The sequence below is a fragment of the Eulemur rufifrons genome, chromosome 29 (genome assembly GCF_041146395.1).
Source record: "Eulemur rufifrons isolate Redbay chromosome 29, OSU_ERuf_1, whole genome shotgun sequence".
NCBI classification, from domain to species: Eukaryota; Metazoa; Chordata; class Mammalia; order Primates; family Lemuridae; genus Eulemur; species Eulemur rufifrons.
The window spans coordinates 86,196,390-86,222,662 of NC_091011.1; the positions used below are offsets into that span (position 1 = coordinate 86,196,390).

Consider the following 26,273-nt stretch of genomic DNA (forward strand, 5'->3'; position numbering starts at 1 on the left):
AGCTTTGTAGTTTTATGCACTATCCATTTGCAGAGAACTCTCCAATTTCTATCTCTGGGCCTAAATTTTTTAATAAGCTTTAAAAGTCACATACTCAACTTCCTACTCACCAAACCTCTTAGATCTAAGGCATATTGACATCAGTATGTCTAACACAGAACTCTATTCCCCATTCCTCCAACTCATTCCTCCACTGAGGATCTCAGCCAAGTGTGAAAGTTTATCTCCCTCAGCTTCTTGCCTCAACCAGCAATCCATGCTCTGCTCCGGAAATTCCTCACCACGTTCTCCCTATGCCCTGGCCATGTTAATCCTAACTCAGTCTCTCTCTCAGTTACACTTCCTGTTTAATGAGCAGATCCTGGGCTCTTCAGATCTTTTTTGTTCCAGCCATCCCTTAATAGTCAAAGGCCCCTGCTTTTTATAGCTCTGCTCCCTCCATCCATCATCTGGAGGACGGGTATGGGGAAAGGTGACACTCCTGGCACTCATCCTTGATCACGGCATTGGTTATCCTACATGTTGAAAAACCTTCTCATGTGACATTTATAATGCAGCAGTTTTGACACCAGGGTTTGACTTGACTGCAAGTCAACAAAATATGCAGCGATATTTTGACATACTCAGAAAAATATCCTTAATCCTTCTGTATGTTTTTATTACCAAACAATAAATGAAACAGATATCTTCATCACATTCTAGAATCTCATCCATCCCTTATCTGTGTAGATGTGTACAAACATGGCATAAAGAAAATATGGCACAAAATATTCACAATCAAAACTTTCACACCAAAATGACTACATGACATAAGGCAGGATAATAAGGGCATTATTTGCATAAAAGTAGTTAGGATAAGTGCTTAAAATATTACGATAAAGTTGCAAAGGTTCAAAACACACAGAAGTAAAAAGTACAAATTATTTTATAAAAACAGACCTTCACAGTCTTATAATGACCACTGCCAATTGTTCGCAATCAGTTCTAGCCTGTAAAAGCACATTTTTAAAAATAAAATTACACCTAGCGGGTCTAGGGAAATATGCAAATAGCCAATGTGAGGAATGTTGTAGTCTATCTATAAAAAAAGAAGGTAGAAATTTACCTTTTAACAGTCAGTAAAAAACAGTCTAGAAGTAGTTTATTTTCTTCAATGTAAACACACCTAAGTGACTTCTCTTTCCTTTGGTTGCAGCCAGAGGGAAAAAAAGAGCTCTAAAATTGTATGATATGTTGTTCAAAAAATAAACAAAAAAGAACATAAAGACCACTCCTATCATTAAGCCTAAAGATAAATAAGCTGTTCTGGCTGAGGGTAGTGAGTATCTATTGGCCCAGGAAGAAATCTACCTGGAAGGCTACAAGATATAGAGTTTTCTTTACATTGTTGTTTTTGTTGTTTATGCTAAAGGATGTTAAGCTGGAAGTTTCAGGCGTAGGAAAATAAGACACCAAAATCGAAAGTGAGGTGTTAAACTAGGATTTACAAATTTAAACATAACTTAAATCCCTCCTCACATGGAGGTATAAAAGGACCTGTGGAGATTTATTTGCAGAGAGTTGCTGGCATGCTGTGACTCCCACATACCCCTCCCAACAGGGCAGGGTACAGGGGGCTTTCAAAAAAAAGGCTTTAATGGGACCACTCAAAGAGCATAGTATGGGCCCCTTGCAGTTTGAGGTGATACTGTGTACTGGTGTCTGCATTGTGCCTGAGAAATCTAATGGTAAGAGGATGGTTGAAGATGTCTGTGCAACACAGGAAGGACACGGAAGTTGGGAAGAAACTGCTCTCCCAAAGTTTGTTGGGGCAAAGGATAACTGAGTGTTCTCTCACGGACTTTACATGGGTCATATAAGAGAGAGAGGCAGACTGAGTTTACTAGCTCTTGTCCAAAAGACAAGGATGAACCAATCACATTACATTTTAGAACTTTTGCTTAATGATTATGGGAAGCAAAGAATTCTCTTCCCTGGATGTGAAGGAAAAAACATACAGCCCTGGTTACTAATGGCAGCCATCTTGGACCACGAAAACATCTAGCCCAGGATGAAACTGACAGAAAGAGGAGAACAAAGCAGAAGGACCAGCAGAAAAACAGAGTATGAACCAGGACCAAATGGGACATGAAATCCACCCTTGATCTGGACTTTTTGCTTATGGGAATCAATAGCCCTTTCTTTGCTAAGCTAGCTTGAGTTGAATTTTCTGATATTTGTCACTGAAAGCACTTCATTTCATAATCTTTTCTAAATGATCTGGGGAAAAGTCCACAGTCCATATTTCTGCTAGACTAGGCAAATCAGAAAAATGCAAAAGAATCAGAATAACAACCTTACTAGGTTCTTGGAATGAACTTTATCCCTAGGGAAGATGAGGACTCTCAATCAAAATGAGACATTAATTGAAAGATGGACTTCTTTTGGCCAGAAGGTAAGAAACAAGGAGAGTCAATTATGTGTTACCTGGTAATGAACTCTCTGGGAGCCAGAAGAAACTGACTGCAGGTCCTAATGAGAAAAATGAAAAAAAAAAAAAAAAATCTGTACCTTAAAATTAGTTTGAACAAGCTGCCCCACAACTCTATCAACTGAACTCCCAATTTAATGTTATTATGCTCATCTGGAAAGCATCTAACTCACCCAAATCCATCAAGGCTAAACAAAGAAGGTGATGCCAGAAATAATAAAAGCACAGCAAGCTAGACTGAAAGAAGGTCATTTAGCTATTGAAACTTGTAAATCCTAAATAGTGTTTAGAGGTGAATGATGTATTATAATTTCAAGGATAGAGGAGATCAAAAGTAAAGAACAGGCAATTTTGTTATAATAAATGAGGATCATGTTTAATTTTCTTCTGAACTTTTGGCTCGTGAAGAAGGCTTCTGAAGTCCCTTTAAACACTTGGAAAGAATTTCTTTATCTTAGATCAAATACATACTGTCATGGTAATTGTGTTTATCCTGATAAGTTGCTTGGCAAACGGGTTTTCACAGACTGCAATGAGAAAATCACCGACCATTTCTGTATTATCACGAAGGGCAAATTAACAGGGTTGAAATTAATGAGGTTTTACTGGCAGATTCTAAAAGCCTGACTCCCTTTATAAACTTTTATAACCAAGTTGTCACTGTTGTCATGTCTCCCAGGTTTCCCTGCTAATGAGTGCGGTGATTCTATTTACAGATGTCAGCACTTCTGAGCACCTTTGTCCTGACACCTGCTTCCCACAGGGCTTCATCTACTTACTCTCTGTGCCCAAGTGAGTTTTAAAACTTTTCCTCTTTATTTGCTGAGTTCATTCTTTCCTCTTTTTTTAGAATCCTACTTTTAGTTGAATATTGGTGTCAGGAGTATACCAAGAAGTCAGTTAAGTTGTTCTTCAGCAAAATCAATTTATCAATCATGTATTTGACTATTGTAAAGTCTTGTAAACAAAGTTACCCAAGTGTTTGGTTTTTTTTAAAAAAAGGTTTGGTACTGATTAGGATTCCCTTTTTTACTACAGGTTTGTTGAGTGAAATTCCACCATAAAATACAAAAATTATTTTGAAAAATGAGATACTAGAGGTCCTGGAAATACAGATTCGGACCTGAGTCACATGCTAAAAGTATACAGATTCTAACTTATTTAAGTAGTTATTCTCAGTTGAAATAGTTAAAGGAAGTCATGAGTATAAAATGTATAGACTCTTCTTCTCTCACCCATATTAGTATTCAAAATTTGGCATCTATTTCTCAAAATTAGTAATTTTTCACATCACTGTATGCCTTTCACCCGAATTTATTTCTAGGAAGAGAAATAGAATCTAATATCCAAAGCTAAATGGCTACAACTTGAAGTGATTCTAAACACTATACATCTACTTTATTTATGATATTCACTTATATATAATGTGCTATCTGGGAGAGAGTTGCTTATCAAGGGGTATCTATCAGAATCACACAACAGCTTTAAAAACACAAATGTCTAGGTCTCACCTGAGAAAAGTGACTCTAATATGTGTCTTTCAACAAGAAACAATGAGAAAGAAACTATTATGCTTTTTGCCATTTGTGGAATGAAGACAATTAATACTCCCCCTCAAAATTTTGCAAAAACAACCAACAACAATTGTAATGATGAGTCTGGGTCTCTTGGCTTTGCTGACGCAAGTCAAATTCCTGGGAATATTATATATGCGATTACTTCCTTTCTGTTTCCCTATGCCAAGGCCAGATTAAGGGAAAAAAAATAATAGATTACCTTTTTGTGCTCTGACAAATTCCTATGAAATATAGAAGATTTTTCTTTCCTACAGAAGTTTCATTTTTTAAAAAATCTAGCTGTTTCTTATAGAAGTCTGTGCTAGACACAAAACATTAAATAATCTCTGTTTCCTATCATTATTTATCAATGCCCTTTGAAATTCTGTATAGCTCAAAAAATACAGTTATGTAGTCTGGCAAGAAGTTCCAAGCTATAGTTATGGGACACACTAGTGCAACAGCACCCTGTAGTTAACCCAATCAATCCTTTCCCATTTCAACCACCAGAGGAGGAAAAGAGCCAAGGGCTTGGAGGAGGGAGACATGCAGTGAATGCTTAAAGGACAAGGCTGCCACATATTCATTTCCTCCCCAAATGCACCATTTCAGAAGCAAATATATATGGCTAGTAATTGATTACAAAAATGGAAAGCTAAGAAGAATAAAAAATTGGCTAAATAAACTCACCTCCTGTAGGCGGTCTATGTACATACGGCAAGTCTCCAAATCACAGTCTCCACGCACAACTAGAATACCCAGAGGTATGGCTGAGGGTGAAGGAAGAAGAAAAATCTAAAATAACATATCTGATTTTTCTAGATTGGCATAAATGTGTTTCTTATGGTTAAAAAACAATCTCATAAATATTATGGGTTTGGGGATATTTCCATAAAAAGAAATAAGCACCCTCTCCCTACACCTCCTTCATGATTTCAATCTCCTCTTGTCTACGGTTGTCATACGCTTTCCTTGCATGATCCACGTGCCCCTTGCCACCTGCCCTTCATCTCATTTTGTCTCAGTAGCCCTGAGATTGAGTGTCATGTCACAGTAACAATGGATTGGCAGGACTAGGAGGCTGCTCATGGCCACTGTGTAATTTGTGCCTGCATTTGCAACAGACAGCATGAGGACACAGTCCCAGGGAGGAATTAAAAATTCATGATTCTTGACACTTATTTATCTTTCCCTCCTGAATGTATGTGACTTAATCTTTTTGTCAATTTGCAACAGTTTCCTATTTATGAGACTTGAGCTACTCAAGGCACTGTTGCTACCTGGTGGCCAACACCAGAACTAAAGATATGAAATGTTTAAAAAAAGAGAAAGAAAAGAAAAACTTCTAGAAGGTGCACAGCTTAAAAATCTGACTGATTTTAAAGATGGTCAGAAGTTGTGTTAACAGGAGAACCTCAGGAAACAATAACAGCAGCTCAGTCATACACCTTGTAAGAAATCCTACTTATACAGTGGCAAATGTCACACAGTGGCTTTAGTAGATAGAACCTCCTATAATCATAAGATTCTCGAAATACTGAAAAATTATCTCCTTCCCAAAACTTCAAAAGATGTATTTGCATATTTCTTATTTGAAAAGTACAGTTACACTATTAAATCCATGATTTAACAAAAACATTTCAAAGTCTTGAATTAATTGACTAGAAACTAGCAAGCAGATGATATGACATTAGTGCTCACTAAGAATTTTTTGAAATCCTTCACTCACTGAACTTATTCTTAAAACTGAACCATTAATAACTCCAACTGAAAATGCAAAGTGCTAGGGCTTTAAAAATTAATAATATGCAGCATAAGATACATTTAAAATGTATGAAAAAAATCTTGAAGAACTCTCAAAATAGTAGAGAAGGCATACATATAAACAAAAAAAGTAAATAATAAATAAATAAAACATAGGCTATATTAAGTGTACGAACTTAGTCATTTGAAAACTATTAGAAGAGAAGGACTAACTCTTGTCTGAGGGGTAGACCTTAGGTTCCCTAAAGGATATGGAGCCCATTTGATCTTTTAGCTAGAGGAGCAAGGGAGGTCTAGAGAAAAAGAAATAGAGTTTATTTCTCAATATTACCTCCTAGATTGGTTTCCACTAGGGATAGCCAATCAATACCCGCCGCCCAATTCCTTTAGGCATCTGAAGTCCTGCATATACAAAGCTTTAATGCCTCTGTCACCTTATCGAGCTATGGAAGTCTGTGATTGAGTATGGATTGTTTACCTTCACTTCTCCAATGCTTGGTAGAGAAATGGTAGATATTCAATAAATGATGGTAAAAGAAGGAAGAATATAAGCTTAGAGACAGTTCAAATGTGAAACAGAAAGTGTGTCTTTCAGGGGCAAGTCAATTTTCCAGGGTAGGCAAAGAACTGTCATATATTTGGGGGAATAATAATCTGGAAGAATATTTTTCCCTTATTTTTGAAGATAAACAGAAGCATCAAAAACGTTCTCAGCACAGTAATCACATATCTTTGAAGGGAATGGAAAGGAAATTCAATAAGTGAAAGTACTAATCAAAGCAATCATTCTCAGTTAGACTACTAAAAAGATCCAAATAAGGTGAGCCATCAAGGTAAAGGTAGAATGAGGATTTCTAATATTTGAGGAATGATGAGGAAAAGCTAGAATTTAGGCCTAAATAGTGAGTCAAAGTTTGTAGAAATGTAATATTGCTGTAATTAACATGAGAGTCCATATTGTACTCTTGCTTAATGATATTTCTTCAAATGTGTAAATATAGAGAAATAGATTCTAATCAATATTTATTGATTTACTTAAATTAGGAGCCACAGCTTATAGAAATGCAGGAATCCTGCCAATACTTCTGATTTCTTTCTATTATCAATACTTGGAGTTAGTCTGGTCCCCCCAGTATAAACTCAATGTACTTGGTGGTAGATACTTTAAACTACAATTAGAGACTGTATATTCAAGACCTAGAATCCAGAAGGAATTGTTAGGAAAAAGTTTTCAAAGATATGTCATTCCTTTCTACTATAGGTATAAAATCAACAATTTCACCTATTCCTCAAGGAGCTGAGTAAGAGCAACTGCTTTTTATTGAACAAGACTTAGCTATTAATTGGGGGGGAAAAAGAAAGGAAAAGGCATTCTCTACTACAATTTCATAGCATGATTACCAACAACTATCAACTTTTTCTAAGAAGGCAGCAATATGCAATAGAAAAGATTCACAGTCATTCACTACCAAGTCAAATGTCAGCACTGCTTTGGTCTTGCAAATTACTAAAGTTATCTGCTTGGTCTTGAAAGTTACTCATGCCTCTGAACCTTGGTTTGAAGACTATGGTGTTTAGAATAGGTATCTTATAGGACTTTGCAAAGATACAATGCAACACTATATTTAAAAATGGATTACTGAAATTTCAATGTTCTCCCTCACTCCTTTCACTATCTTTTGAGCAACTTTAGATAAAAATGGATATCTTTTAATATATCATAACACTATTAATATGAGGATTAGCTACCCATAGTTTCATAAGTTAGATTCCTGTGTATTTAAAATTGATTTTCACTCTTTCTGCAATAGGAAAAATAACTTTAGTACAAAAATACCATAATCTGACACTTCCATTTGGGGCTTTACATGGTGAAGAAAAAGCAGAAACTTGTGGAAAATTACCAGCTTCCTTTTACACTATTGATAACCAACTGCCAATCTTCATTGGCATCTCCTCGATTTTAATTAGGAGGAGTGGTGAGAATGCTTATGACCCAAGCCTTGGTGTCACTACCCCTGACTCAACGATTAATTTTATTTTGGTCTCAGAGACATTGTTTAACTCCAATAAGCATCAGTCAATACTCAACCTACATAATGAAACTTTTATTGGAGGGATTACATGGAATTTACAAGTTCTAACTAAGCAAAAAGAATAAGCTGGTTTCTAGATTAAGATGGCAGATTTAACATACATACTTCTCTCTCAACAGAAATGCCACTAAGCTACAGTAAGTGAGTTTTAAAAAGACATAAACCAACAAAAATGAGGAGAAATTGTAAGGAGAAAATAGTAACAGATGAAGCAGATGGAAAATTGGTAACTGACTCAGAATGCTTACAGAGTCCAATCCTAAACCAAGGGTGAAGATGGATGAGAACCAACATAATCTATACTGCAAAATCCTCCAAAGGCTTACAAACTGGCATACCAGGTGCCTTAGGAACTGAGGATAAAGGAGGCAGCTAAAATAGGATCAATGGATATTAGATCACTAGATTCCCACCCCTTACTCTTGGCAGGTGCAGTTACCTTACATAAAATGGGGATTAACTGATCATCTGCAGAATGCAGTGATTCCAGTTTTCTCCCCTCACTGGGCTCCATATATCTATGTATTTATCAGTTTAATGTGAAATCCCCAAACTATTAAATATGTTCAATCTTCCTACCTTGATAAATATACCTTTGTAGATACCTGAATGAGGTGTTGAAATCTGTAATTCTTGTACTCCATGGAATGTTGAGACACAACATGTTTGTGGCCCATAGCCAGACCCCTTTCTCTTTCCATTTCCTAGCTCCATCCAAAACACGGAAGGCCTTGTGCATATGCATGCAGATGTTCCAGATCGTACCTCCAACCTCATGCACATAGCTGCCCCATGGGGGCTTAGTCTTATACCCATTATGCATGGCTCCTGGCAGACCACACCAGAAGAAGACCCTTGTGCATATCCTGGAAGCAGGTTTGGGGCTGTTGGGGCAGGAATTCTAAGAACCCAAAACATAGTCTAAAAGGGGGTAGAGCAAGCCCTCAGTGAGCCCTTTTCCTTAGCACTTTAGTTACATCATCCCATGAAGCAGGGAAAAGCCAGAAAACAGCCATGGTAGGGCCCTCTAAAGCTAAGGCACCTCTAACATAAGGTCTAAGGGGAGAAATGATAGTCATTCCCAGAAAATGGTTTCCCTAGTTCCTCTACACTGAAGCATGAAGTTAATAAGTTTTGCTCATGAGTTTAGAACTTCCAGTCAGCTTTTATGTCTCTCACTTTCAATAATGAGGAGAAAGTCAAAAATGATCAGAAAATTGAGAACTCACTCTAATACAGAAGCTACGGACCAAACGAAAACAGATTAAAATATAACTTGCAAGGAGGAAAAGGCTTTTAACAATATCTTTAATATACTCAGAGTATTAAGAGAAAATGGTCCACCCATGAAATGAAAATATAATAATATTAAAAGAGATAAAGAATTTGAAGGAGTATTAATCAAAGAATAACAAAAAATGAAAAACCCTTTAAAAACAGAAACTTGATAGAATAAACAGAGAATTCAATGGAAAGTTTCAAAGATAAAGTTGAGAAAATCTCCACAAAGGTAGAGCAAAGATAAGAGATGAAAAGGAGGAGAGAAAAGCTAAGAAAAGTAGATGACTAGTCCAAGAGATCCACATCCAAATAACAGGAGTTCCAAGAACAAGAGAAAAATAAAGAGGGGTAATTACAAGAAAAAGAAAATCAAGAATATTTCCTAGAACTGAAGAACATTAGTTTCCAAACTGAAATGATCCAACAAGTGCTCCACACAATAACTATAGAAAAATATGAAGACATTTTACTGTGAAATTTAAGAATATTGCGGACAAAAAGAGGAGTCTACAAGCTTCCAGAGAGGAAAAACCAGATCACATATAAAGGATCAGAAGTTAGAATGATTTTGAACTTCTCAAAGGCAACCATACAGTAAGGCAGGCAATGAAACAATGCCTTCAAAATTCCAAGACTTTTGCACATAACCCAAATGACCAAACAAGGCCAGGAGTTTTTACAGAACACACCCTCCATCAAGAAGCTACTGGGGCATGGGGCCAGTGGCACATGGGTGACGCATCTGACCACACCTCAGAAGACGCTACTGGATTATTTGCTTCAACAAAAGTTAAGTTTGCAGCAAGAATGGGGAATGAATGCATGGGATATAAGAAATGGGAAATACAATAGAGGAGAAAAGCAAAATAAATCTCCAAGGGGAGATCCCAGGATGACAGATGTATTAGGCTACCAAACAACTGGTACACTGTGACTTGAGACAGGTGTGTAGAAAGCTGTCATCACTTAAATTCTCATAACCCTTATCTTTCTATCCATGGATAGAGTGCCTAAAAAGGCCTGAACAAGTTGTATGTACATACATATACATATATATAAAATAATAATACTATATCACCCCCAGATGTGCTTTGTCTTAACCTATTTGTAAAAGCAAGAGTTAGATAATAATGAAGCAGAAAAATCTGAAGAAGCCCTGGAACTGTATTTCCTCTCGATAGCTGGAATTCACCTGCTAAAGGCCTCCCAGCACTCAGTGATTACCCTGCCCATTTAATCCTCTCAGAATTGGCTCATGTACTCAGGAAAGTTAAAACCAGAGAATGACCTAGAAAATTTTAAGCTGTCTTGGGAAACTTCATCTAAAAGTGAAAACATCAACTTTTCTTCACACAGGGAGGTTCAGGTTTGCTATTAAGTTTCTCAAAACCATCTGGTTTAGGGATGCACATATTGATTGTAAATATATATCTATCAAGAGAATGGCAGCTGGGTGTGGTGGCTCACGCCTGTAATCCCAGCACTTTGAGAGGCCGAGGCAAGAGGATCGCTTGAGCTCAGGGGTTCAAGACCAGGCTCAGCAAGAGTAAGACCCCGTTTCTACAAAAAATACAAAAATTAGCCAGGCGTAGTAGTACCTGCCTGTAGTCCTGGGTATTGGGGAGGCTGAGGCAGGAGAATCACCTGACCCCAAAAGTTTGAGGTTGCAGTGAGCTACGATGATACCAATGCACTCTAGTCTGGGTGACAGAGCGAGACCCTGTCTCCCCTCCCCCCCAAAACATAGAGAATGGCAAATACAAAAATCAGAATAGTGGTTATCTCAGTAGGAAAATGGTGAGGGGAGGTACTTGTTTGTGTTCTAATCTTAAGTGACAGGAACATGGATGCCTATTTTACTATTAATCTTTAAACTTGTGTATTTTATATACACATTGTGGTAATTAATTATATATGTCAATTTGATAAAAAGATGCCCAGATAACTAGTAAAACACCATTTCTGGCTGTGTCTATGAGGGTATTTCTAGAAAAGATCAGCACTTATATCAGTAGAGTGAGTAAAGAAGATCACCCTTGCCAGTGTGGGCAGGTATCATCCAATTTGTTTGGGGTCTGGATAGAACAAAAAGGTGGAGGAAGAGCAAATTATCTCTTCTTGAGTTTGGACACCCATCTTCTCCTTCCCTCAGACATCACAGCTCCTGGTTCTCTGGCCTTTGGACTCTGCTACGTACACCAGTGACACTGCCACACCCACCCCAGTTCTCAAGCCCTCAGACTAGAAGGTACACATCAGCTCCCCTGGCTCTTAGGTCCTAGGACTCGGACTGATCTACACCACTGGCTTTCCTGGTTCTCCAGCTTGCAGATGGCAGATTGTAGGACTTCTTGGCCTCCATAATTGTATGAGCCAATTCCCATCATAGATCTCCCCTTATGTATACATATATTCAATTGGTTTTATTTCTCTAGAGAATCCTAATACACACATATTTGAGGACACAGTGAGAAGGTAGCCATCTGTGAGCCACAAACAGAGGCCTTGCCAGAACCTGACCATGCTGCACCCTGATCTTAGACTTCCTGCTTCCAGAACTGGGAGGAATAAAAGCCTGTTATTTAAGCCACCCAGTCTATAGTGTTTTGTTATGACAGCCCAAGAAGACAAAGACAGTGATGATGCTTTGACAAATTCAGGCATAGAAATAGGAAAGATATTGTAGAGTTAACTGGTGATCCTCAGCCCTTAGAAAATTATACTACCAATTACTTCTTTCCAGCCAAAACATGAATCCTGCCCTGGTACCCTCTAAGGCTTCACTTGGACCTCCATTAACCCCCTTTCCCTATCTCTGTTTGTTTAAATGTCTCATAATCCAGAATGTGATTAAATTAATTGGTTGAGAAATCCATTATACATTTCACATGTACATGCTCTGGATTTTATGCTTGAAATAAAATGCCTATAGGTCATACTAATTAATTTTGTCTTCTATACTTGAAGTTAGGACTATTTGAACTCATTATGCAAATGTATGCCACATAGTGCATAAATTAATGCTGTTCATCTTCAGCAAATTCAAAATCTTCTAGCAAATAATCCACAAGTGTACTCTTTCATCTATAAGAAACTTTTAAAGTCTACATCACTAAAGGAAAATATATCAAAATATGATTCCTAAAATATATATTTCACCACAAATGCTAATCAGAATCAGGGAATAGACCAAGCAGAGAATCAAGGAATAGACCCTATATGTGGGGCTGAATTGCCCAACTTTAAAAACCAAAGTTCTTAAAGGCTATAATGGAAGGTGCCTAGAGAGTTCTAAGAAAACTTGAAAAATGTTTTCCAAAGATCAGGAGATATGATGCAAAAGACAGTCAAATAATTTCCTCAAGTGAATTAATTATTTGATTGAAGAAAGACAAAAAACCCTTGTAGACCAACTCTGAGGTTAAACTATGCTCCCCCTCCCCCAGGGATCTCTGAAGCAAATTTTATTCTGGTTCAACTAAAGGGGCCTGAATTATGCTGAAGCCAATGAAAATTCAATACGCAGTGGATGAGAATCTGAGATTAATGCAAATGCAAACATGGTGAGTCCCCAGAGGTTGACTGAGCTAGGAGCACTCACCTTGCAGCCTAAGCCTGGGGGTTCAGAGAGGTAGCACTGAGAAGAAAAGCAGGGTTGCTGAAGTCATTTATTTTCTTACATGAATAAATCATGCTTCACTTCTGGAAAAGCCAGCTAAGCCAGAAAAGACTTATTCTATGCCTGTGCTCTGAAAGCATTACCTAATCCATGTGATCCTGAAGATACATAATCCCAAGGCATGTTGTATAACATGATGCAATACGATAAATTTAGGCAGGGGAAGAATAAGTCTGGATGAACAGGAAAATGATAATACTGATTATATAGTAGGAAGAAGGAGAGAAGGAAGGGGAGGAGGAAGAGGTGGGAAGAAGAGGAAGAACAAAGAAGGAGAGGAGAGAGGGGACAGAGGGTGAGGAGGAAGGAGAAGAGGAGAAGAAAACAACTCACATTCATGTGACAACGTTATCAGTTTTACCGTGTTAGTCTTTGCCACAATCATGAAAGGTGGGTGTCATTATTCCTATTTTAAAATGAGGAAACTGAGTCCCACAAAGATTAGGTAACATGCCCTAAATGTTACAACTACTCTAAACAGAATGACTCAGTGTCTGTTCCAGGTTTCTCTTACTCAAGAGCCCCCATTCTGAGCTATTTCTACTTTTCATCAAACTCAGGCTGCACAGAAGGATGGAGTCTCTGCCAGCTTTCAACATGGAGATTGGAGAAGTGAAGACAGAAACCATGACAGGCTGACCAAAGGGTGAGCACAGAATCACAAGTCCCACACATGGAGCTCCGCAAGTGTGCTCCTTCATTTATAAGAAACTTTTAAAGTTAGAGAAAGCCTGCAAACAGATGAGAGGCAGAGCCAAGGTCAACAACTCCAGGCCTGCACGAAGAAATAGAACCGTGGGACTCAGAAACTATGAGCAAAGTCAGACACACTTCAGACATATTTTCATATTTCACTTGGCATGAGTAGGGTCACTTTTAAAGTCTCCCCATGCCCCTCCTTTTTCAACAGGTCAGCTTCCGAGGAACCTATAGATCGTCAGTCAAGCTTATTAAAACTGTTAACAGCCTTGCTATATAACCTTGTCTGTAATTTAGGGGTCACAGAATTAGAGTGAGTGTTTGCTTACTTTACAAGGAAATGCAACTGTGAAATTGTGAGCAGATGCTAACCATTACTGGGACAGTAGAGATGACAAGAGCAGCTCAGATTTTAATCAGAATTGTTACAGAAATTCACACAACTTGTTTTTCTATTAAAATCCTTACACTAAAATTTCCAATACTGAACTGAAGAGCTGATTGACAGTTAAACAAAATATAAAACAAAACCCATGCTCTCACTTGAGGTGTGAAAAGTACATTACATCAGATGCATAAGATATTCAGAGATGTTTCCCAGGGATTTTTGATACAGTGTTTACTAAACATTAGTTTTCAGTCTGGCTAATATTTGACATTATAAACTTTGCAGTTTTGTTATGACAGGCATTCTCATATAATTCATTTTAATATTTAATTATCCTTGGTAAGTAAATATATTCAGGAAAATTATAATTAGAGATACTGTTGGTCATATTGATTGCTCAGTGAGCTTAGCTTGCCCTTGATTCTTTTGCAATATAGTATGTGAAGGCCCTGTGTACTGAGAGATCATGGCACCTACCCTGTAGGTTATTGTGAAGATTAAGTCCATGCCAATAAAGCACACACCAACAGCAAATCCATCCCATAGTCACCTCTCTAAGCCTTATTAAATTTATCACTTTTTCCTCCTAATTCTATTATCAGCATGTTCTGGCCATTCCGAAATCTTCAAACCAATTTCAGCAGACCGTATGTGAGAACTTCATAGCAGGCAATGTGTTGTATCAAAGCCTCTAAAGGCTAGAGCCTAAACTAAAGCACGTAAATAAAAGAATCCACCAAACCTACAGGGAGATGAGGGGAATCACAGCTGGCTGCTTTGTGACATAAGCAAAGGCCTTTCAGAGCCAAAGCAAGAAAGAGCCACCTTTGACACTAAGTCCACTGATACTGGAATTTATAAAAAGGGAGAAAACTCACAGCTGTTAATTCATTCTCTTCAAGGTACTATGATGCGTTCAACAAGGAATCACTGTGGAAATAAAGAGCTGAAAGCTTAACATTTTTCAAAAAAGGAAAGGATTTAATTATCTGACACTTTCGCTGTTACAGTGCAATTCCTGTTAAAATACAATTGCAGCTAAATGGGACCATTTACCTATTCAAAGCACAAACAAAACTATCTTCAATGGGATCATTAAAAGAAGGTGATATCTTACAGAAGAGCTTCTCAGAAACAATAAAAGTTTGCAAAGATTGGGTTTTAAATTCTAGATAAATACATAAAATATTAGAAATGCAGAGGCTAAAAAATTATCACTTTCTAAAAAGAATAAGCATAATCACAGGATTAAGAAGTCATAAAATAGAAAAGAACACTGAACAATACAGTAAACCATCAAAATATAGATAATCTTAGAATCAATGTATTTTGTGTTAACGCTATTCAGATAGACACTTTTAAAACTCTGGTCCTTAAATGTTAATATCAATTTAAGATTTCTTGCCACAATCAATAGAGTTTATGTCAAGTATTTGCTATCTTTTTATCAACCTATATGTAGTATTAAGAAACCAACAACCTGAAAGCGTAACTATTCCCTAGAAAATAAGATAGGAGAAAAGCTAGGTAAGCTTGGGTTTGGCAATGACATTTTAGATATAACGCCAAAAGCATGAACTGTGAGAAAAAAATGTTAAGTCAGACTTCACTAAAATGAAAACTTCTGCTCTATGAAGGATACTGTTAAGAAAATGAAAAGACAGGCCAGACACGGTGGCTCATGCCTGTAATCCTAGCACTCTGGGAGGCTGAGACGGGTGGATAGTTTGAGCTCAGAAGTTTGAGACCAGCCTGAGCAAGAGCAAGATCCCATTTCTACTAAAAAAATAGAAAGAAATTAGCTGGACAACTCAAAGTATATAGAAAAAATTAGCCAGTCATGGTGGTGTATGCCTGTAGTCCTAGCTACTCTGGAGGCTGAGGCAGTAGGATTGCTTTAGCCCAGGAGTTTGAGGTTGCTGTGAGCTAGGCTGACACCGCACACTCTAGCACAGGCAACAGAGCAAGACTCTGTCTCAAAAAAAAAAAAAAAAAAAGAAAGAAAGAAAGAAAGGAAAAGAAAAGAAAAGAAAATGAAAAGACAGGCCATTAACTGGGAAAAAAAATCTTCGCAAAACACATATCTGATAAAGGACTGGTATCCAAAATATACTCCTAAAACTCAACAATAAAAGGGCCAATTTCACATCTTACTAAAAAAAGGATACAGATAAAAAAGAAGCATATCAAATGGTACTCAACATCTTCTGTCATTAGAGAATTGCAACTTAAAACTTAGATACCACTATACACCTGTGAGAATACTAAAATAAGAAAAAAGAAATACCACCACCAAATGCCAGTAAGGATGTTGAGCAATAGGAACTCCCATTCATTACTAGTGGAAGTACAAAATGGTACAGCCACTCTGGAAGACAGCTTGGCAGTTTCTTACAAAACTAAATATACTCTTACCATACAATCTAGCACCAAGCTGTTTGGTATTTACTCAATGGAGTTGAAAATGATGTCCACATAAAAATCTGTACATCAATGTTTATAGCATCTTTATTCATAATTGCTAAAACTTGGAAGCAACCAAGACATCCTGCAGTAGGTAAATGGATAAACTGTGGTATGTCTATAAAATGAAATATTGTTTGGCAATAAAAAGGAATGAGCTATCACATAATGAAAAGACATGGAGGAATTTTAAATGCATATTGCTAAGTGAAAGACGCCAATCTGAAAAGGCTATCTACTGTATGATTCCAATTATATGACATTCTGGAAAAGGCAAATGGAGACAATAAAAGGATCAGTGGTTGCCAGGGTTTGGGAAGAAGGAGGGAGAGATGAAAAGGTACAGCATGGGGTATTTCTAGGGCAGTGAAACTACTCTATATGATACCATATTTGTGGATACGTGTCATCACATATTTGTGAAAAACCACAGAACTATAGAACACAAGAATGAATCCTAATGTAACCTGTGGACTTTATTTAATAACAATGCATTAATACTGGCTCATCAGTAGTAACATCACATGTACCCTATATACAACTATAATGTACCCATTAAAAAAAAACCTATCTGGAAGAATACACACACACACACACACACACACACAAATAGTAACAAATGTACTACACTAATGCAAGCTGATAATAACAAGGAAAACTCTGTGTGAGTAGGTTGATATATAAAACTCTTTGTACTTTGTACTTATTTTTTCTGTAAACTTAAAATTGCTCTGAAAAATAAAGTCTACTAATTGAAAAAAAAAATCAAGAGAAAAGAAAAAGAAACCATTCTGAGTTTCCTACAGACACTTTGCTGATATCAGATAATACTGATGGGAAAATAAACAGCACCTACTTCCTTAGCCATAGCATTAACACTATTCGGGAAGTCAGTGGGATTTTGGGAATAAGGGACTAAAAGTAAAAGTCAAGGAGAGGAGGCAGGAAACTGGAGGAAGGGAAGAAAGCCCTAAAGGGGGGGATGGTGAGGACAAGTGGATTCTTTCCATTTGACCTCATTAGTTCCAAAAGTGCCAAGTTTATCAGGGAACTAAAATTCTTACTTGATGGCCAATAATGATTAGACAGAATGAGCTGACAATACAGTATTTCAATCCAATTTTCACCTGCTGTGGCCACAGTCCATTTTGCAACAACCTGTCATCATTAACTGCCCACTGCTCACCTGAAACCACAAGGGGCAACTAATGGGCATATTAGCATTCAAAAGGAAGCATAACATCCTCAGAACTTTATACCTTGCCATGCCATGCTGGGGGTCTGTCAAAGATTTCAAAACCCCTGGTCCTTGTGATTAAAAATAATCCTAGAGTGTGGATTCCCTAGCATGGGCTCACCTGGGTCCTGTTCGTAGTTAATTGAAAATGTCACCCATGAGATAAAAGTAAACAATGTAGTTTTCATTCCATTCTATTCAAGAATAAGATTTGAGGTGTGCTTTCTAGAAACTAGCAGGTTCTCCACAAATTAGGGTTTCAAATTACAGATCAAATTCTGCTTTTCATCATGATAGTATACTACCTGAGAAGGCAACCCAAGGAACATGCAATTCACTCTTTAAAAAATCCTCTTAAATGTTTATGGCATTTATAATCTTGAATAGTAATTTGTGATTTTCATTTTCATTTAATTTGGAAAATGTGTATTGTATATACAAGGAATTGTGCCAAAATATTTTTCAGGTCTATAAAGCATTCCCTTAATCATTTCAGCAAACAGGCTTTAAGGACTTTTGGGTTCCTGGGATGACTCTAGTGCTGGGAGTTGGGCATAGAATGCTGAGTAAGACATGGTACCTGCCCTTAAGCAGTTCACAGACTTGAGGGAAGAGGGAAGTGCATAAAAACATCCTACTGATATTTGTGGGACAAGAATCTTTACAGACAAATAGTAACTGTGTTTAAGAACCAGAGGAACTACACATTCCCCAGGGCCAGACATACTTCCATGAGGAGTTGTCTCTCAAGTGAAGAACATCAGGTAGTTTGACAAGAGGAACAAGAGTTTTTCAGATAATGGAAATTGTCTAAGGCTTACATCATCCTTAGACTCTATGAAAACAAGGCATGAAAAGAAGAAAACGTTTAGAAATTAGAAACATCTGTAAGTACAGAGTAAAGAGGGGGAAGGCTGGGACCAGAGGCTTGATTTTTTTATACTAAGAAGCTGAGACTTTATGCTCAAAAGGATGGGCAGACACTAACAGGTTTCCAACAGAAGATGAAGGTCACAGATTTACATTGACGAAGACAGCCTTCATGTTCCCCTCAGCTTGAATGAACTTTAGACTGGCTTCTTCCTGACCATAGGCCTCTGATCTCATGTTTCTGAGAGATTTTACCTTAGCAAACTTTCAATTGTAAGTTTTTTTCCTGCCCCCGTTGAGATATAAGTCTTTTCCCAGGCTCTTATCAGTTTTACAACCCAGAAATGTCTTTCTCAAAGAGCTGGGAGTCATCATTTTGAAATGTAAACATCATGAAAGATAAGGCCCCTATCTTCTGGGCTCTCTGGGAGGGTAGGAAACTACCAATTATTGGTAATAAGAGAAAATCAGCAAACACAGATGGCCCAATAACATTAACCAACTTCCCCTCCAGCACTTGTCCACTAGCTCACCCCAGGGCTAAAAAACCTACAACTTCTTTCTTTGACAAAATTTTAGAAAAATCACTGGAAGCAATATGGTGGACAAACTGATGGGAGACAAGGTGAGTGGCTAGAGGATGAGTGAGGAGGCGACTGCAGTAAGTGAGATGACCAATGTGAAGTCTGGAATAGAGGAGTGGCCGGAAAGATAAGAAGGGAGAGGCACGTGAGAGAGCTATGAGAGAGGTATGGAGACCAAAGAATCAGCTCCTCCAGGATCAACTGCATGGTTAGAGGGAAAAGGAGCAAGAGTGACTCTCAGTCATTCTGCATGGTCATGGGAGTTATAACCTTATCACAAGCTTGCCTGACCCCAGGGTATACTTGTGGCCTGCTGAGTTGGAGAAAGTGCAAGAAAGCAAAGGGGCAGCAGAGATAGAGACTGTGAACATAATATAAAATTAAGTGGATGGAGGGTTTCTGAGTTAGAATGTGTTACACACAGCACTGGGGAAAGAATACTCTGAAGGCCGGAGAATAAAGAGCAGAGGAAGAACTGGGAACGGGAGCACCAGGACTCCCCAGACATCCAAAGCTCAGGCCACAACCCCTCACGAATGAGTCAGTAACAAATCCTTTTCCTCTTTCTAAATCATCACCATATAGGACATGATAGATGAAAAAGCAGAAGTGAGAAAGAAAAACCCAGGGAAAAAAGGAGACGGGAAAGCCTAGTTTTCTGAACAAAGATGAAAGGAATAAGATGGAGAATGTGACACAATCATGGATACTGTTGTAATTGCTTTAGTTTTACTTCTTCCGATTTCTGATGCCTGTGCTTTACATATTACCAGTGGTAACCCAGGAGAAAGTATGGGCAGAAGGCCCACGTGGTTCTCGCTTCTAATACATATTAATAGTAGGAACCAAAGGCTCAGATCAAAGAGTGCTATGAAAGGTCATCCTCCTCCAAGTAAATATGAAAGTTTACCAACAATGATGTAAGTGTGTACTTTGATGGAGGGAATTCCATTTCAAAGAAGATCCCTAATGTCACCTGCAATGAAATTCTAGTGCAACAAAATGATTTATATAATTTCTTGGAGCTTATTTCCAGAGTTAAACATGATAGAAACTTTTAATGGTGAGGTCCTAGCATGCACTTGACAATCGGCATTAGGAAACAATGTAATCTCTTTTTCCAAGTATATCTACCAGTAAATAAATATTTGTAAAATTCTTAGATAAAGGGAAGAACCACTACAGATAATTTACTGCCAGTGCTCAAGTACTTAGGAGAGAGAGAACAAATACTTGACTGTGACATTGGAATCTTGGCTACATGGCCCGGCCAGCCAAATTAATGTGAAACTCGAGATGAAATATTGAATGTCCAAAAGCAAACATTCTTAACTATACCCCAAACATAGTTTTGGTATGGTTTTGGAAATGACGATTAGAGACACGGGCCCAAATCTCTTTTAGGATTTAAACATCCTACTGTCCATTACACTGAATGGTGATGGGCAAGGTCACCAACAAATAGATGCTGAGACACATTCAGACACGCAGCCCTGGATTTCTGAGTTGATTGGATACATGTGGAGAATTAATGACAGAAAGATTTCCTAGAATCAGCTGAAGGGGCCCCATGTCTCTTTCTGGAAGCAAAATGAGTAAACAAATTATACACAGACAACTGCCACGTGGAGATGTGAAACAGGACAGTCTCACGCAAACACACCCCTGGCACGTGACAACCTGGGACGTCTCTAATTCTGCTTATAGGTGACTCCAGGACAGTGGCAGTGGACCAATGATTCAGGACACCCACTGGATAGTAAGGAAGGGTTCTTTCTACTAGTATGAACCAGGAAAGGCCTGAAGATCTTATTCCTGTAACTAAAATTGCATAAAACTATGCGTTGATCTGCACAGAAGTTATTTTCAGACTAGCTCACATTTCTGTTCTTGGCTCTGTCCAGGTCAATATCATTACCAATACATTGGATGAATATGTAAGAAATATCCATCCTGCTGAGAATCAAACTCTGAAGTTTTCTCCACTGACTATAGCATTAGGCTAGAAATATTAATAACAGCCTAAAATTTAGATCACCTTACATTTAGGTTTCCACTAATTTTAATTACTCAAATTCCAAATAGAGAATATTTGGCTTGGCTGATAATTTATGACAAAAAGAACTTTTCAGAAAAGGTCAGAAATCACATTTTAGGTTTCTATTTTACTTTGCTAATTCAGACATTTCTGAATAAAGTAATGAACTTATATTCCAATTCCATGAATTTGGAATAGTAAGAAGGTCAGGTCAAAAGATACAAAGAGAAAAACTTGGGGGCTAGCATTCATTTAAACTGAATCCCCAGTACCTAGAACGGTGCTGGATGCACAGTAGGTATTCAATGGATGATTGGTAAATGAAGAGATGAATGAATGGACTCAAGGATTTTGGTATGTGGGTGGTTCCTTTCTGGCCTTAGTTCAAAAATCAGGTTCTGAGTTACATAGTCAAGACTGTGCTTTCAGAACGGAAGTGCCCCACCCAGATCCATGTTAGGACTGAGGCACTCATCCCTCCTCCCCAGCTGCTGATAGCTCACAGTTGAGTCCCCCTCCAGGAAGGAAGCTATCTCACTCAAGGTTTGTCCCCTCCCAAGGGACAGCCTGACCTGTATCCAATAACCCTTGTCTCAACTGGGACAACTCCAAATGTCTATCCCAGATCCAAAGGTCCCTACGGAAGTCCTCTGTTGAGACTACATCAAAGCTCAACTTCCCCCTCTGCCTAGTCCTACTTTCCTTGCCCTGCATGGCTATGGCTCCCTTTTGGAAAATTCTTAATAAAACTCTGGGAAACAAAACTCAGTCTCAGTCTGTTTCCCAGGAAACCAACCAAGGACAAGAACTATGATCCCAAATTCTTTTAAATAGCACATTTCTATAAGTGCATAGCTGTGTTTTTATAAAGAAGTAGGTTGTGTACTAGAAAGTATACTGGATTAAAAGAGAAAAGATATAATTTCTTGTTAAAATCCTACTGCAACTGTAACCCTGTGTGAGACAATCTTTCTAAGTGTCCTTGTGATAATGTATGTGGCCAGTGTACATACAACAACCCTCTCTCCGTAAACTATGAGGCATTATGTAAATATTGGTGTTAGTATTTATTATTAAATACAATGGTCATGACTGCAGTGACTGACAATGCACCACTCAGTCATTAACAATATAAATAAAAAGTAGTAATTTTATACAAGAATCTTAGAAGAAAGTCTTGAAAAGGAAACCTAACTACCATCTGAGCTTACATCTCAGAGTTGTCAACCTGGGACTAGGCTGGTCTGTAATTGGCCATTCTTTTGAGAGAGAGGGAGAGAGAGAGAGAGAGAGAGAAAATGAATATTACATAAAATAAACCAAGGAAAAGGAAAAATATTCTTTTGGGTAGAGACTTAGGATGTACCTGCAATTGATTGCTTTTATTACCAAAGGCTTAACACTGAAGGTAAAGTTTTAACAAGGAAGGAAGGATCAAATATCATCATCAATACTTTAGGCCCGTTTCCTTGTCTGAGACCTAATATTATTAAGTTCTAACAAATCACAGCTCTAGAGAACATCTTATTTTCTTATAAACAAAGCAAGGCTTTGGGTCATAAATAGAATCAGAGAAGAAACAAATTTATATTAATAATAATATCATCTTTTAGCCTGATATCCCCCTGGCTTTGGAGTCCTTTAAAATTGGAAAGACAGAGAATATAGTCATCTGTTAACCAAGAACCCCAGAAACTGGCAGGTCAGGCTCTAAGTACTTACAAAAAGCCAATGAATTCAATGACCCATTTCTAAAGTGCTGCTCAGCAATTCTGCCCAGGGCCCCTCATTCTCTCAATCTTTGAATTTACTAAGTCAAATTTTCTCCTGTTTTCCAGAATACCAATACCTTCGTTTCCCTATTTTCAGTTAGTAGGCTTGCTTTGTATTTCACTGAGAAAAATAAAGCTAATCAGAATAGAACTTCTCCTTCTCCCTAGTACCAAATCCCTCCATCTATTTGTATCTGTACCCACTCCTCTGCTGCCCCTCTCTGTGCTCAGGAGGACCTGCCCCATCCCTGCCCACACCCCTCCACTGCTCTGCACACCCTAACCCTAACTCTAACCCTCACCACCTGCTCACAAGCACTGCTTCTGCAGCTGAGCCTCTTCCCCCTGAATCGAGTTCTCCCCCCCCCCCCCAGGAGCCTGGGCTCATCAGCATATACACCTGCTGTACTATTTTACAAATTAGAAAAAAAAAAAATCTTCCTTTGATTCTACATCCTTTTCTAGTCACTATCCCATCTCTCTCCTCCCTTTTATGAAGACTTCAAGGAGCAATCTCTGCTGAAGTACTTCCTTTGCTCCCATTTACCTTTTTGACCCCTCAGCCTCTTGTGGTGACGCCATTGGTAACCACCCCTCAACCCAAATCCAACTAGCATGCATGTTACGCACCCCTGTGGAACATTTGACAGTTACGCTCCTTTTATGACACCTTTTTTTCTTCTCTTAGTTTCCAATGAACAAGCTCTCCTGTGGTTTTCCTAGCTCACTGTGGGCCTCTTCTTGGTCTCCTTTGCTGAATCCTCTACATCTTCCCTACCTCTGTTTACCAAGCTGCTGAGGTCAAAACCTCAGAGGCAATCTTGAAACATTTGGCACCCTGAGACAGTACAGCTAATCCACCATCTCATCCTACCAGCATTACCTTCAAAATGTATTCAGAATCCAACTACTTTTTTCCAACTTTACTCCTTTCCTTCCCTCACTCTTATCGCTTGGAATATCACATTAGCCTTGCATCTGCTTCCCTGTTTCCACTCTTGCAACCTCACAGTCAATTCTCCTCTCAGCAGCCAGATTTATTCAGAATAAATCCAGGCAAGTTATGGTCCTTCTCAAATAGTCCCAGCACCTTCTCATTACACTCTGAATAAAATTCAAAGCCCTCTCTCCATTGCCCAAAAGCCCCTCCATGTGCTGACCTTTTGCCATCACTTGAAAATCACTTCCTAACTCTTTCCATCCAACTAACCAGGTTCCAGCCATGTGGACCTCCTTGCTGTTCATTAAGTACACCAAGGATGCTTGGCCTTAGCACTTGCTATTCCCTCTGCCTGGGGATACTCTTCCCCTAGAAATCCACATGTGCATGCACTCTTCGCTTTCAGATCTCTGCTTACATGTCACCTCTTCAGAAAGTCTCTCCTTCATCAGCTTATCAAAAACAGGATCCTTTGTCACTCTCCTGCTTTATTTTCCTCTATAGCACTTGCTGCCATATTACATTATTTTTTCATTAGTCTGTCTCTCCAACTGGAATATAAGCTCTATGAGGGCAGGCACTTTTCAGTATCACTTGAAATAGTATTAGAAATATGGTAATCAGTCAATAAACATTTGTTGAATTTATGAATGGATGATTTATTTGGGGTTGGGGGGAGATCCAAAACCAGAAACTTGTCCAACAAACCAGAGTATGGTAAATTAAGGTAAAGTCAGTGTAAACGTAAAAAGGCATTTGAAATAGTATTGTGAAATATTGAAATATAAATGTTTATTAGGCTATTAAAGATGTTATATAAGAAAATAAGAAGTACTACTTGGAGGAAACAGAAAGCATGGTGATTAAATAAATATTCAAAATGCCAGCCCATTAGACAGTTTCTTTAAGTTTTCTGTGCCTCACTTGCTCTGTGTGTAACAATACTACCGATCGCACAGGGATGCTGGGAGAATTAAATTGCACAATATGTGTAGAAAAGTGAAGGCTTTTCCTAGCTCACAATAGTACAATATATGTTAACCATTTTTATTATTTATTACTATTATATTTTAATAAAATAAATAGAAGATACAGACAAAAGATAGGGAAAACAGTAAAAGAAACTAAACATGAACTCTGGATAAAGCCAATTTGTGAAAATAGGAATAAATGTAAACATGCTTGCAAAAGGAAGGATGAGGACGCCCTTCAGAGGACAAACTGACGTCATTTAACTCCTCAGACAGATTTCAAATTGGAAAGCCTACCTTCACCAAGTGGAGGCCTAATCGCTACTGAACAGCCCTGTTGTCAACTTGTTAAATGAGGGGGAAAGATTCAATTTTAGATGAAGCAATCGATAGGAGAAAAAAAAATCAGTGTTTTTAGCAAACTCATGAAGCAAAATGCACTTACACGATTTTCTAATGCTCGTACTTATTATGAGTGATGTTGGAGCTTTAAAAACTTTACTAAGGAAACATGTCAGAGAAAAAAATTTAACTCCTATGTAATTTCTATAAAACTAAACATTATAATATAATATAATATAATATGCTCTTCCTAGGTTAACCACTGCATTTGGCAGATAAGAAACTGAAGCCTGAAGAAGACAAATGCATTACCCAAGGTCACACAGCTAATTAGTGGTTAGACTTGCTATTCTCGTTTTTGCTTATATATTTTATCTCTTCCTTTCACTATTTAAATGATGTTTGCTAGGAAAATAGGCATATAGTGTTTCTATAGGCCTATCATGATCCTTATCACATGAGAAAAAAGCTCCAGAAAATCAGGGATTAATTGTTATTTTTTTTTCCAACCATGGTTTGCTCACTGTAAAGACTCAATAAATGTGCACTGAATAAATGATATTGCAATATTGGATATTCCAGTTTCATCCTCCAATACCTAGCATTTAGCATGGTATCTGGCATACAACTGATGCAACTGTATAGTTATTGAAAATATAAATGCATAAATGGTTGAATGGCTCTACCATTTTGGCATGTTTATCAAATTTGGTTGAGGACAATCGAGGTCAAATATGCAAACTGGAAAGAATGAAAAATCCAGTGATCCACCTCTTCTTTTGAAAGTGGGTTAGACTTCGTGACTCAGTCCTAAAGAATAGAGTGGGTAAGGAAAAGAAATAGTAACTTTTTAGTGGAGGAACATGGCAAATACTACCTTAACCAAGTGAACAGGTTAATACCAGCAGGGATGTCATGCGGATATCAATAGGTCCTGACATGATGGGACTAGAAGGATACTCCACCTCTGCAGTATTCTAAGAACCTATAACACCAGTCTAATTATGAGTAAAACAACAGACAAAGCAAGATTGGAGGATATTCCATAGAACACCTGATCAGTATTCCTCCAGACCATCAAAGTCATAAAAAAAAAAAAAAATTTTTTTTTTAAAGGAAAGGC

At 37.9% G+C, this 26,273-nt stretch overlaps 1 protein-coding gene across 2 annotated transcripts in view; it reads right to left on the reverse strand.

The window, feature by feature from the left end:
* Positions 1-26,273, reverse strand: part of DGKI (diacylglycerol kinase iota) — a 405,374-nt gene that overhangs the window by 82,517 nt on the left and 296,584 nt on the right. For both annotated transcript variants that reach the window (XM_069461741.1, XM_069461740.1), the window contains 2 exons: positions 4,717-4,796; positions 2,467-2,511 (listed from right to left, as the gene is read on the reverse strand). In XM_069461741.1, the coding sequence (XP_069317842.1) occupies positions 2,467-2,511; positions 4,717-4,796 (125 nt within the window). The remainder of the gene's footprint in view (positions 1-2,466; positions 2,512-4,716; positions 4,797-26,273) is intronic.